We start from the raw sequence: 13,626 nt of genomic DNA, 5'->3' as shown, positions 1-13,626 counted from the left end.
TTATCATTTCTAGCACTGAGGAAGCACAGCCACTGGGCACACAGCCCTGCCTTGAACTGAGGTTGCTCCGGGATCTAGAGTGGGATCCTGTGGACATTTTCATTTGAGAATGGAGTTGCGTGGCTAAAGGTTAACCCTCTCTTTATCTGGCTAAGACACAGCTGTGAATCCTTTCACCAACCTAGACATTTTCTCCCAGATGGGCTCTTGCTTGCCAGTGTCCCTCAGTTTAGGGTCTTGGATAGTATATTTCAGCAGGAGTTTGTCTGGGGCACATAGACTCTTGTAAGACCTTGACTCCTTTGGATCTGGCCAGTAAGCCTGAGTCAGGACGACATTCATGTGTGGCAAGTCCCATTAGTGTTGAGTCCCGTTGGACATGTTGGGTTCTGTGCCATCCCAAGCGCTCGGTTCTTCTCTTGTAAAATCCTTCATCTAGACCTGTGCTGTCCAATGCAGTATTCACCAGGCACATGTAGCTATTTAAATGAATTAAAAATACATTTCTGGTCCTACTCAAAATTCATGTGCTCAGTAGTCGCATTGATAGCACAGATTATAGAACATGTCCATGGTCACAGAAAGCTGCATTGGACCATGCTGATCTATACCACAGGTGTTTCCAGGAGCCCATGCTTTGTTCAGACACCAGTAAGTTCATTATCTGCTTTCAGCACCTGGCATAGTACCTGGCTTATTTTGGGTGATGTTCCAAGCAATTATTAAAGCCATTATTTCAGTAATCTACTTTTAACTACTTGGTATTTCCAAACTGGAGATTGAGGTAAACTGTAATGCCATGCTCAGGATGGGGGTTAGGTGTTGTCATTGCCAAGAAGGAAAGGCCACTATCTCCTCAATGTTAATTACTTTTGGTTGGAAGGAGCTTCCGTTACTTTTCCTGCTACCTCCCCACTTTCCAAGCTTCTTAGTTGAGCTTTCCTTGACCTGGCCCACATTTCTGGCCTCTGCTTATTCCTCCTCCTCCAGTCAAATCTGATTACAGTCAAGCAATCACTGTTCGCAGGCTTTCGTTCCTACTGGGAACTGATACTCCAAATGTCAGAATCCAATTTTAAGAACTAGTTCAAAGGCTACTCCCCTTCCCCTGAACTCCCATAGCTGTCTACCTGGGGCAGCTTACTTTTTGGTAGTCTTGGTGCCATCATCTGGACTAGTCTTGCCTCCCACACCAGATGGGTTTCTTGAGGTGCGAAGTGGCAATTTTAAATGTCAGCAAAATCTGTGACATTCTTCAGATGGAGAGGTGACTGAATAATGTGACAAAAGTGATGCTGGGATGACTTCCAAGGCTAGGTCATAAAAGGCAGTGCTGCTTATGGCTGGTTTGTTGGAACAACTAGCTGGTGGCCCTGAGCCACCACGTAAAAAACTACCACTCTGAAGCTACCCATGTGGTGAGGAAGCCCAAACTAGCTCACACAGAGAGGCCACCTGAGGGACCTTAAAACCACACGCAGTGGGAGATGCCTGGCCAGCCAGCCTCCTGCTATTCCAGCTGACAACTACAAGTGCAGGACACGGAGCTACAACTGTCAAGTCTGAGCCTTTCCCAAATCCTGACCCACAGAAACTGTGAAATGAAACAATTACTGTTGTTTTAAGCTCTTCAGTTTTGAGGTTGTTAAACAGCAATAGTAACTTGGGATTGTTTCTAATGCCTGTATGAGACCCACATGGGGCCTTATAAAAGGAGAGAGCGGGTCCAGGGACTCAGTGAGTGCTTAACACTTAGTTTCGAACCTCTTTCTTGGCGCTACTTTGCTCTTTAAGCCAAATTTTCGATGTTATGTATAATAATGTTTTGTTTTCGTTGTTTTTGAGACAGTCTCACTGTGTCACCCAGGCTGGAGTGCAATGGGATGATCATGGCTTACCGCAGCCTCAACTTCCTGGGCTCAGGTGATCCTCCCACCTCAGCCTCCTGAGTAGCTGGGACTAGAGGCACTTGCCACCACACCTGGCTAATTGTTTTGTACTATTTTTTAGAAACAGGGTTTTGGCATGTTGCCCAGGCTGATCTCAAACTCCAGGGCTTAAGCGATCCTTCTGCTTCAGCCTCCCAAAGTGCTAAGCTTGGAAAGCATGCCCAGCCATGCTTTCTATTAATAGACTTTTTTTTTTTTTTTTTTTGGTTAAGAAAGCAAAGATATTAGATGCCTTAAAGAAGTTATATAACCTTTAAAATGTAAACAGTGCAAAAACTTTAAATCTCTTCTGGGAAGGAAAATGCTTTTGGCTAGTGAGTTACGAACAAAACAGAACACAAGATTTCAACAAGGAAATGTATTTATTTTTTCTTCAGAATTTGGCTCAGAACAGTAACAAAAATATTTACATCAAAATAAATTAACATGCAGTTACTTAACCATATGTAATAATTTATGTTGGAATATATTAGCCTTTCCATGAATTTAATAAAAACTAATATTTGATTTTAGATTAAATACCATCCTTTCAAATATTTGGTAGGAAACTTGGTAGCAATGCAATTGTCTGATGTACAGAGAAGATTTCACCAAAAGAGATTATACCAAAGAACAGATGCTCCTTCATGGAACATCATTTCACCCCAGACTCAGAAACTGAGCAGCCAAGCTTCCTTCCCAGGAATCACCATGGAATGTTTGAACAATAATCAGGCCCTGAAGATTACCGCAGGGCCGATAGAGTTCTAGGAATCAGCCAAACTCTCGTTTTCACACTAACCCACTAGGAAGGATATAGTTCAAATGCGATGTTGATTCCTTCAGTTTATTTGAACACTGAAACAATACGTTATAGAAACCTTCATTTTCCCAAAATAAAAAACAATCTGAAAAATATATGCATATACTTTTTTAGATAATCTAAAATTACCCCTAAAAACCTGTCACTAGAACTGGGCACAGTGGCTCACGCCTGTAATCCTAGCATTTTGGGAGACCGAGGCAGGCGATCACCTGAGGTCAGGAGTTCAAGATCAGCCTGGCCAACATGGTGAAACTCTGTCTCTACTAAAAATACAAAAAAAAAATCAGCCAGGCATGGTGCGTGCACCTGTAATCCCAGCTACTTGGGAGGTTGAGGCATGAGAATCACTTGAACTTGGAGGGCAGAGGTTGCAGCGAGCCGAGATCATGCCACTGCACTCCAGCCTGGACGACAGAGCGAGACGCCGTCTCAAAAACAAACAAAAAAACAAAATACCTGTCACTAGACCAAATACTGTACTGGCAAAATTTCATAGCAGAAAGGAATATTTGATTAAATGCACAGCTGAGAGATAGGGTCAAGGATACATTAAGTCATGTACAAATCAGATATTAGTATTAAAGCTTTTGGTGGCCTGGAGTGAATTAGAATATATTAGCATTTCGAAAGTGTTTTTGAAATGGGAGGTTGTGTGGCTTAGCAGAAAAAGCACAGAGGGACCTGGGATCAAACCGTCTTTCTAGCCCCATAGCTTAACAGTTAAACACACTAAGTTCTATAAAATAAAAACACCTACCTCAGATGTTGAGAGAATTTAGGATAATGTATATGAAACACCTAGTTCAAAGCCTGACACACAGTAGGCACTTAATAGGTGGTGGCAGTTAGTATTTTTTCCAAGTTACAATTCGTAGCCAGAACTTTGGCTTTTGTATTTTGATACCAATGAAAGCACGAATTATGTACCCAGAATCCTGATTCATGGCTCTGGGCTCTAGATAAAACTCACACAAACACTGCTTTAATAAACACCCTAGGGTCTTCAACACAGTATGAAAGGCTATTGAAGGGAGAAGTGTCTGCTGGTCAGTAGCGAAGATCCTTTTGGGATAGTAAATCTCCTTTTAAAGGCTCTAAGTCCCAGTGGCTTCTCAGCTGTCCTAAGAAGATAAGGACAAGGTCACTGAGGCCACTGTAATTTAGATCCCTGGTCTAAAGTCTCATAAGTTCAGCTAGAGTAATAACATCTTTCAACAAATGGTATCCAGGGTTGGGGGGGATATCTGAGATGCGGGGGTTGATAGATATGTCCGATGATGTCTTGATTGTGGTAATGCTTTCACAGGTATACATATGTCAAGGCTTATCAAATTGTAGGCTTTAAAAAAAACACCAATAAAGCTGTTTAAAAAAAAAAGTGTACTTAAGCCCTTCCCGGTAAGATTTCCTTCTGTTCCCTGACTGGATCACTTTCTGTGATCTCAGTTTGGGGTTCGAGGAGGAATTTTTTTTTTCTTTTTTTTTTTTTGTGAAGATGGAGTCTTGCTCTGTCACCCAGGCTGGAGTGCAGTGGCGTGATCTCAGCTCACTGTAACCTCTGCCTCCTGGGCTCCAGCAGTTCTCCTGCCTCAGCCTCCTGAATAGCCGGGACTGCAGGTGCATGCTACCATGCCTGGCTAATTTTTCTATTTTAGTAGGGATGGGGTTTCACCATGTTGGCCAGGCTGGTCTTGAACTCCTGACCTCAGGTGATCCACCCGTCTCAGCCTCCCAAAGTGCTGGGATTACCAGCGTGAGCTACCGTGCCTGGCAGGAAGGATTATTAATGCAAACTTGAGGATGAAGTGACATCCCAGGCAAGGACTGCAGGTCCCAGTGGTATTAATACATTAGTAAGCAGAGTTCTAAGGCTTCCTTGTCTATTATTATAGCTAGTTTGGCACAGAAAATTGTGACTGGAACTTACAGGGTTTGAGCTAAAATGACCCCTACTAGGAAAACATCAGAAAGAATAGCATCTACAAAAATAGGAGTTGGGAAAAGTGACTCTGGAAGAGGAGACCAAAAGCAAAAACATTTCTCTGCTAAAGTCACCCGCAGTTCAATACCAGATTTGCTTGTTAAGAAATGGTCATCCTAAAAACAAGAATTTGATTCCACTCCAGAGCTCTTGAGTCTCAGTCCATGTCTGTTCCTGGAGGTCTAGTAGATCCTGCGAGTTGTGTAGTCCAGAACCATGCTGGCAGCACCCAGCAGGGCGGGGTCAACCAAATCCGAAACCACCACGTCCACATCCTGCACGGAGGATAAGGCCTGTTGGCGAATGACGTCTTTGACAATGTGGATATAGTGACTGGCCAGGACTCCAGAGAGGATCACAAGGGAGGGATTCATAGTATGGAGGATGTTCACAACCCCAAGACCCAAAGCTGTTCCAGCTACAGGGAGACAAAAATTAAAATGGGTTTCTGAGAGAAGGCAAAATCAAAATACAAAAGAGGAAGGCAGAAAAGAACCAGCAGCCAGAAATGGTAAAGAACATCACAGCATGCAGTGGGAGGCAGTGTTTTAAAAGCAGTTCACGGTTGATTCTTAATAAGAGAAAATGATCATGTGACAGCCTAAAGTGGAGAAACCAGGGTGTATCACATGATCTCCGCTAGGCAGAAAAATGAATAGAAAGACTCCAAGGAAATGTTCATAGTCGATATCTTCCGAACAGGAAAACTCTAAGTGATATTTTTTCTTACAACTGTCCTATATTTCTCTAAATGTCCTGTAAAATGAACAAGGAGCATTTTTAGAGTTGTCAAACCAAACCAAACACCTTCTGAAAAAGGCAATGCTGCCAAATACCTTGAATGCAAGTCCCTTTTTACCTCTGAGTAAGTAGGAAAAATACCTCTGAACAGACACTGCAAAGCACCTGTCCCTAGGGGAAGCAGGGTCTCTTCTGGGCCTGGCTGGGCCATATGATGTCTGACCCCACCCTCTGTAGCAAGCCGCCTGCAGCCACATGCTCACCTGTTCTTAGGATGCTCTGGGCCTTTGCATTGCCAAGTTTGGCAGCTTGTATGAGATGGAGTGCACCCACCGCCTCATCTTTTGGCACTGACATCCCTTCCACCAACAGCAGGTCCTCTGAGCAGAGAGAGAAGGAAAAGCAGTGACTAATGAGCTGTTGGGAGACCAAACTAACCACTGGGCCTGTGGGCAGCAAGCTCCTATGTGGGAAGACCGTGTTTTCTTTTCGCAGTTGCAAAGCTTATCATTCACAAACATCTCTATACACTGCCCCTAAAGCCTTTGCTACCCTCTTGCTAGTTGGTTGGACATAACCCAGAGCCTATCTTCCTGGAAAAACCTCAAGTCTGACAGCCTCCTACCCATCTGGCTCGCTCACTTCTCACTTCCAGTAGCAGACAGTCTTTGAAGTGTTCTTTTCTCCAAATTATCACCCTCCTCCCACATTCACTCCTTCCTTACTCATCCCAGATGCAATGCTGCACCACCTGCCAGCGCCGCACGTTCTATGGCAGCCAGGCATAGCGGCCGAGGAACAGACACAGGCCTGGGGTCAGTGCCAGCTCTGCCACTCCCAGCTGCACAATCCTGTGTGTGTCACCTCACCTCTACATGTTCCTCCTTCCTAGAAGATAAGGGCAATAATACCTATCCTGGCAGGGTTATTTTAGGGATTAAATGAGATCATGGACATAAAGTACTTAGTTAAGTGCTGGCTGGAGTAAATGCTCAATAAGCAGCAGGTCTTTCTTTGGTTTTCTGTAGTTCTTACCAACTCAGATCAATCTGCCTCCCAATCTGCTAGGATACCTGGACCCTGAAAGAAGAAAATCCCCAGCTGTGCAAACTGCTACCTAGATATCAACTGGTGGTCTCCTATCTCTCCTGGGCCCTCACAGCTCTCACCCATTCTCCCGGACTGCTCTCTTCTGTACTTCACCAGCTCCCCGGTCCTTCTACCCCCCACTGCCAACAGATGTGCATACCTTTTACCTCTCTCAAAGGGGGCACCACCAGGCAGTGATCCCCTTCCTTTTTGCTCCCCATCCCATCCACCCATCATCTCCACTCGCCATGCCCTCTCGTGGGCCCACTGCCTGGCTTTGCAGCTCATCTCTTCCCACCCCTTCAGAACCCTACTGTAGTGCTCTATACCCTTCTCTCCTACACTCTCAGCCTCCATTCCCCATCTCCTATGTCAGCATATGCTCACAGATTGGTTTTGGGGGCCAAAAATCCTATACTTTTTATGTATGAAGCACAGATATACCGCACATACAGTGCACAAACAGTTAAGCAATACAGCTGCGGTGCTAAAGTTGCATGGGGAGGATTCATCAGGAAAAAAAAAAAATCCTGGTGGCCAGAGCCAGTGAACTTTTCTAATTTCTTCTTACTCATGTCAGCCCTTGACATTGCTGACTGCTCCTCGTCCAAACACTCTCCCTTTTTGGCTTCTGTGACAATTCCCTTTCCTGGTGTTCCTCCCATCTCTCTCCCTGCCCCTCACATGCTGATGTTTCTCAGGAGTCTATCCTTGATTCTGTCTTTCACCTCACTCCCTGGCTCTGTCGTAGGTTTAACCACCACCTCAGTACTGACGATCCCAGATCACCCCTCTAACCCAGTCATCTATCTCTCCTGAGCAACAGACCTCGTACCCCACCACCTCCTAGACATTTCCACCTGGATGTCCTACAGCCACCAACCATCATCTTCTGCCAAACCTGTCCCTCCTCTTCAATTCCCAATCCTGAGTTGTCCCACCAGAAAACTGGAAGTCGCCCTAGAACTGTCCCACTTAAAACCAACTCCATTCAACTACCCTTTTCTCCCCCAGAAATAAAAAGTTATTGGTGAAGAATCTAAAATTCAGATCTGACCATGTCTTTTCCCTAAAATGTTTCAGTGGCTTTTCCATCACTGACTGGTCCTGCTTCCTCACACTACATGATGACACCCTGACTTGCCCTTAAGTACCACCACGACTATTCCCCTGCCTGCAAGCTCCCTTGGCCATCCAAAGCTGCCTGGCTGATTCCACTTACCTTCCACCTCTCACCCTGCAGGATGGCACGCTGGCACGCCTTTCCCTGCATGCAGAGGACACAAAGTGGATTCTGGTTTCCCTCTTACATGTATCTACATTCCTCAGCCATCATGCTCATTGCACTGGGCATTCAATAATGATAGTAAATGCTCTTGAGTTAGACTAGAAACCATCCTAACTTTCGTAACATGTCCAGAAACAGCTTTCATTCAAATAGATCTTTCAGCATTAAAGTATAACATGTTTTGTCCATTTATTTCTTCATTAAAATGTGTATTAAGTACCGACTCTGTGCTAGTGGCTGAGAAAACAAAAATGAAGGGAATCTTCCCTGCTGTCTTGGAACTCTAGACCTCTGTCCACCTTCACCCCTTGGGAGGAAGGGTGCCAATATGGATCAGGACCAAGGAGACTGTGCTGTTTTAGTGTGAGGGAGTCCTGCTCTTTCTCTAAGAAGTGAAAAGGGGGAAACTTCTGGCTTCAGGGTTCAACTCTCTTTGGAATTTCCACTTTGAAGTACACGTCTACCATTTGGTTACTTAATTCCTCGAGAGAGGGACACCAACCATCATGGAGCTTTTTTGCCTCCCTCTGCAAGGCCATTCCAGAGGCATATGCTTCAATGCACCCATGGCTTCCACAGGAACAATCAGGCCCGTCCAGAGACACAACAAGGTGGCCCAGTTCTGCAGCACAGAAGGAGCTTCCATGGATCAATTCGTGCTGATGGATAATTCCTCCACCGATTCCTACAGCAAGGGACAGAAATCACTGAGGGTGCTTTACCTGACAGAAAACTATGATATCACATAGTTTTAAACGGCCTCATCTGTTTAGCAGAGTTTTGGCATGTGAGGGTCTATATATTGCCTCCTTCTCTAGAGAGCTGAAGCTCACTAAGCACCAAAGCATTCTCTGGCAGCGTTTTGGATGGAAATGTTTTTAGCAGATCCTCTGATGCCCTGTGATGCATCTGCTTGGGTCACTGTGATTTCAAGCACAGCTGTGGGGATAGTACAGCACAAGTGCATGCCCACCTTGTGGGTAGTAGACCCCCTGCCCCAGCACACACTGCCCATCTTTCTGTACCAAGGCTTTCTCCAATACTGATGCAGGAGCCTACTCAGCCATGCAGGCACAGCACCCAGGGGCAAACTGCAACCGAGTCAAGGCAGGAGCCAGCAGATCCACAGGACAATTCTGGATGCTGTTCTGCAGGCTTCTTAGGAGGTGCTGGTAAAGTTCAGCTCCCTTTGCCCTTAAGGCAACTTCAATAACGTTAATATATCCCTTCTTCCTGCTCTGTTTCATTCTTCCCACTTTGCCTCCTGCTTCTTGGGGTCACCTCCAAAAAATTATACCTGCATCTAAATCCTTGTCTCAGGCTCTGCTCTGCAGAAAACCCAAGACAAGTCTTTTTTTTTTTTTGAGACGGAGTTTCGCTCGTTACTCAGGCTGGAGTGCAATGGCGCTATCTCGGCTCACCGCAACCTCCGCCTCCTGGGTTCAGGCAATTCTCCTGCCTCAGCCTCCTGAGTAGCTGGGATTACAGGCACGCGCCACCATGCCCAGCTAATTTTTTGTATTAGTAGAGATGGGGTTTCACCATGTCGACCAGGATGGTCTCAATCTCTTGATCTTGTGACCCACCCGCCTCGGCCTCCCAAAGTGCTGGGATTACAGGCTTGAGCCACCACGCTCAGCCGACAAGTCTTTTTGTATCACATATTACCTGCTTCCTGAAGCAGAAAATATGAAATACAGTTTTGCCTCTTTTAATGCTGCCATGTCTAAAAATCTATGATTCAATAATTACAAACATCAATGACTGTCTTTTTCTTATGGAGTTCAGCAGTTACTAAGGAGTAAAGGGTATTGTGCCTGGGAAGGCTCTGCTTTTAAGGGTTGTCTTGCCATCTGTCACTTCTTGGGACACTTAATTCTTCAATTCCCAGCCCTCTGACTTAGAGCTTACTCACTGCTCTGAGCTAGGATATGGTATCCAAGTTTGCTAAAACTGTGTATGGCACTAAAGGAGGATGAGCATGAGCTAAAGTACATGAGCTTAGGCTGGGCATGGTGGCTCACGCCTGTAATCCCAGCACTTTGGGAGGCTGAGGTGAGCGGATCACCTGAGGTCAGGAGTTCAAGACCAGCCTGACCAACATGGCAAAACCCAGTCTCTACTAAAAATACAGAAATTAGCCAGGTGTGGTGGCACATGCCTGTAATCCCAGGTACTCGAGAGGCTGAGGCAGAGGAATTGCTTGAATCTGGGAGGCAGTGAGCTGAGATTTTGCCACTGCACTCCAGCCTGGATGACAGAGCAAGACTCACTCTCTAAATAAATAAATAGTACATGAGCTTAAAGGGGAGGTGGTGTAATACAGAGTTTAAGCACATAAAAGTTTTGAAGTTAGACCTATCTGTATCAAACGCTGGCTCAACCACTTATTAGCTGAGTCTGCTTCCTCATTTAAAAATCAAGTTATACATTTAAAATATATACAATAAAAATAAAATTTAAAAAAAGCAAAAGTAACAAATTAAGTTGTCATAAAAAATGACAGAGCAGAGAACTCTACATTCTACCACTAAAGCAAGGAAAAACTGGTAAAAGTGTCAGAATCGACCTTTTTGGAACTCTGGAAACATAACTGAAGTTTGCAACAAACAGGAATGCTTAATTTAAAAAACAAAAACAAAAAGCAGGGTCAGGTGCAGTGGCTGATGCCTGAAATCTCAGTGCTTTGGGAGGCCGAGGCAGGAGGATCACTTGCGCCCAGGAGTTTTTAAGACCAGTCTGGGCAACATGGTGAGACCCTGTCTAAAAACAAAACAAAACTGACTAAATCTTGATAAGAGAACTTTCTGGTGTTTTAACCTACCCTGGTCCTATCACCCACTCTCCAGCTTGGTGGTGACACTGAACAGCAGCCCACACTCCCAGTACTGGTGTACAGATATGGTACTAGATGCCAGCACCTGACGGGGCAGGACGAACTTATTCTCAAAAAATTGTGGTTGTCTGTTTTAACCTGTCAGTTCCCTGGAGGACTAGCTCAAAGGGCCTGCTTTCATCTCAACTAACTAGGAACTATCCCAGTGTTGAGGGGGTTACATGAAGGGTGTTTATCAAAAACATTTCGATGTAAAATGGATTAGTCACTGCTGCCTAGGGCAAAGGATAACAGCTGGGGCATCCAACACACTAACCAAAAAGACTGGGAGGAAAGTTGGGAAATGAGAAGCTCTGGGAAATAAGAACTTTGAATAGCTCTGACAAGTACCTGGAATTTAGAAGGCCACATGCATGTCTAGGGCTGGGCACATGCTCAGGAAAGATATGAGAAGGCCACATGTGGCTCACCTTCAGGCTCTATTCAAGCAGGAAGTGAAGGCTAAGGCAGAGTTGTAACCACCTGACTGTGTTGAAGACATGCCCGAATATACATTCTAGCTCCTGAAGCAACCTTCCCTTACCTCTCTTACCTGTGCCTGTGATAAGTGTAACAAAGTTTTCCAGTCCTTTTCCTTGGCCAAATTTCCTTTCTGCCAGGGCAGCACAGTTGCCATCATTGTCTACCCACACGGGGAGATGCAAAGTGTCAGACAGGGGGGTCCTGAGGTCCACAGAGTTCCACTCTTGGATCAGTTTGGTTGAATGCAGCACAATTCCTTCCCGAGGATTTACACGGCCACCTGTGGAAATGCCTGTGCTCCACCACGAACACAAGGAAAGTAATGCTGATGAGCAATCTCAGGAAAGTGTGCTGACTTTCTTGGCTTAGAACACAGATTTATTCACCTCAGATCTAAGACAAACATTACCAAGGACTGCAAGGAAACATTAGACAGTTCTGAATTAAAGCCATAGCGCCTCGAAGATTTCTAGACCTGTCAGTGCTTCTTTCCTAATGTTTGTTGGTGTCCCAGGAAGTCTCCATGCTTGGGGCCCACAGACAGCACCTAGAGTCATCTGTGCACAGGGCAGATGCTGATTTGATGCTTAGGCATGCATCACAAGTTAGTCAATTTTGTACATTAAAATGACCATTTCAGGGCCAGGTGCGGTGGCTCACGCCTGTAATCCCAGCCCTTTGGGAGGCTGAGGTGGGTGGATCACGAGGTCAAGAGATCGAGACCATCCTGGTCAACACGGTGAAACCCCGTCTCTACTAAAAATACAAAAAATTAGCTGGGCACGGTGGCGCGTGCCTGTAATCCCAGCTACTCAGGAGGCTGAGGCAGGAGAATTGCCTGAACCCAGGAGGCGGAGGTTGCGGTGAGCCGAGATCGCGCCATTGCACTCCAGCCTGGGTAACAAGAGCGAAACTCCGTCTCAAAAAAAAAAAAAAAAAAAAAAAAAAATGACCATTTCTTGGATTTATAATTTACAATCTTACCTACTCCCAAAATTCTGCAGTTCAGTTTTACAGCTTCTGCTGCAGCTTCCACACACATCTGTAGGATTAAATTAATCCTCTCTTCATAGGTTTTAGGATTGAACTGAGTATACTTCTTAACTATTTCACCCTAAAAGAGAAAACAACAAGCTCTGTCTCACTGGTCTTAGCTAAGAAGCACATTGTGAGTGTTGTGATCTTTTTCATGATAAATCAGATACTGCTATAGGATGGCCCTACAGTCTTAGATGACTGCTTGGGGAGGGAGCCACTGCCTGGCCTGGGCCAGGCCTGGGATAAGCCGAGGTAGTTTCTGTAATTTGTCCTAATATGGGGCTGTCGAAGCAATGACAACTCCACAGCCAGGGAGATGGGCCCCTCTCTCTCTTTTTTTTTTTTTTTGAGATGGAGTCTCGCTTTGTTGTCTAGGCTGGAGTACAATGGCACGATCTTTCTTGGCTCACTGCAACCTCCACCTCCCAGGTTCAAGCAATTCTCCTGCCTCAGCTTCCCAAGTAGCTGGGATTACAGGTACCTGTCACCACGCCTGGCTAATTTTTGTATTTTTAGTAGAGACAAGGTTTCACCATGCTGGCCAGGCTGATCTTGAACTCCTGACCACAGGTGACTCAGCAACTAAGTAGCTGAGCTTTAATCATCTCCTGTAACTTAATTCAGTGATGGTCTGGATACTCTATTTCTTTAGTGTAAATTTCCATGCTGGTTGGCGGAAAGACCACGTTGTTTAAATTACTATGCTTTGTATGGCCTGGTGCAGTGACTCACACCTGTAATCCCAGCACTTTGAGAGGCCGAGGCAGGTCGATCACTTTAACCTCAGGAGTTCAAGACAAGCCTGGGCAATAAGAGGAAACCCCATCTCTATAAAAAATACAAAAATTAGCCAGGCGTGGTGGCACACGCCTATAGTCCCAGCTACTTGGGAGGGTGAGGCTGGAGTTCACTTGAGCCAGGGAAGCGGAGGTTGCAGTGAGCTGAGATTGTGCCACTGAACTCCAGTCTGGGTGACAGAGTGAAACCCTGTCTCAAAAAAATGAAATAAATTACTGTGCTTTTTTATATGTTTTAATACCAAACAGGGATAGTCCCTCCTAATTACTTGTTTTTGTTTTTATATTTTTTCTTTGCACACTTACTTTTGTACTTTCAATGTTAAACTTTTTTTTTTTTTTTAGAGACGGGGTCTCGCTATGTTGCCCAGGCTGGAGTTCAGTTGCTATTCACAGGTGCGATCCCACTACTGATCAGCACGGGAGTTTTGACCTGCTCTGTTTCCAACCTGGGCCGGTTCACCCCTCCTTAGGTAACCTGGTGGCCCACCGCTCTCAGGAGGTCACCATATTGATGCTGAACTTAGTGCGGACACCTGATCAGCATAGCGCACTACAGCTCAGAACTCCTGGGCTCAAG

General features: G+C 45.3%; 1 protein-coding gene across 3 annotated transcripts in view; it reads right to left on the bottom strand.

Moving 5' to 3' along the window:
* Positions 1 to 4,452: 4,452 nt before the first annotated feature.
* The window catches only part of GNE (glucosamine (UDP-N-acetyl)-2-epimerase/N-acetylmannosamine kinase), a 47,872-nt gene continuing 38,698 nt past the window's right edge, over positions 4,453 to 13,626 (bottom strand). For 2 of the 3 annotated variants that reach the window (XM_012463364.3, XM_012463365.2), the window contains exons 8-12: positions 12,196 to 12,325; positions 11,282 to 11,503; positions 8,356 to 8,538; positions 5,740 to 5,856; positions 4,454 to 5,153 (exon numbers count right to left, since the gene is read on the bottom strand). In XM_012463364.3, coding sequence (XP_012318787.1) covers positions 4,918 to 5,153; positions 5,740 to 5,856; positions 8,356 to 8,538; positions 11,282 to 11,503; positions 12,196 to 12,325 — 888 coding nt within the window. In that variant the 3' untranslated portion in view covers positions 4,454 to 4,917. Of the gene's footprint in view, positions 5,154 to 5,739; positions 5,857 to 8,355; positions 8,539 to 11,281; positions 11,504 to 12,195; positions 12,326 to 13,626 lie in introns of all 3 variants that reach the window. The other variant, XM_064380011.1, reaches the window with a different exon arrangement.

Source organism: Aotus nancymaae, unplaced genomic scaffold (genome assembly GCF_030222135.1).
Source record: "Aotus nancymaae isolate 86718 unplaced genomic scaffold, 86718_ANA_hifiasm-v0.15.2.pri h1tg000003l, whole genome shotgun sequence".
NCBI classification, from domain to species: domain Eukaryota; kingdom Metazoa; phylum Chordata; class Mammalia; order Primates; family Aotidae; genus Aotus; species Aotus nancymaae.
This window is presented reverse-complemented; position numbering and strand designations above follow the sequence as displayed.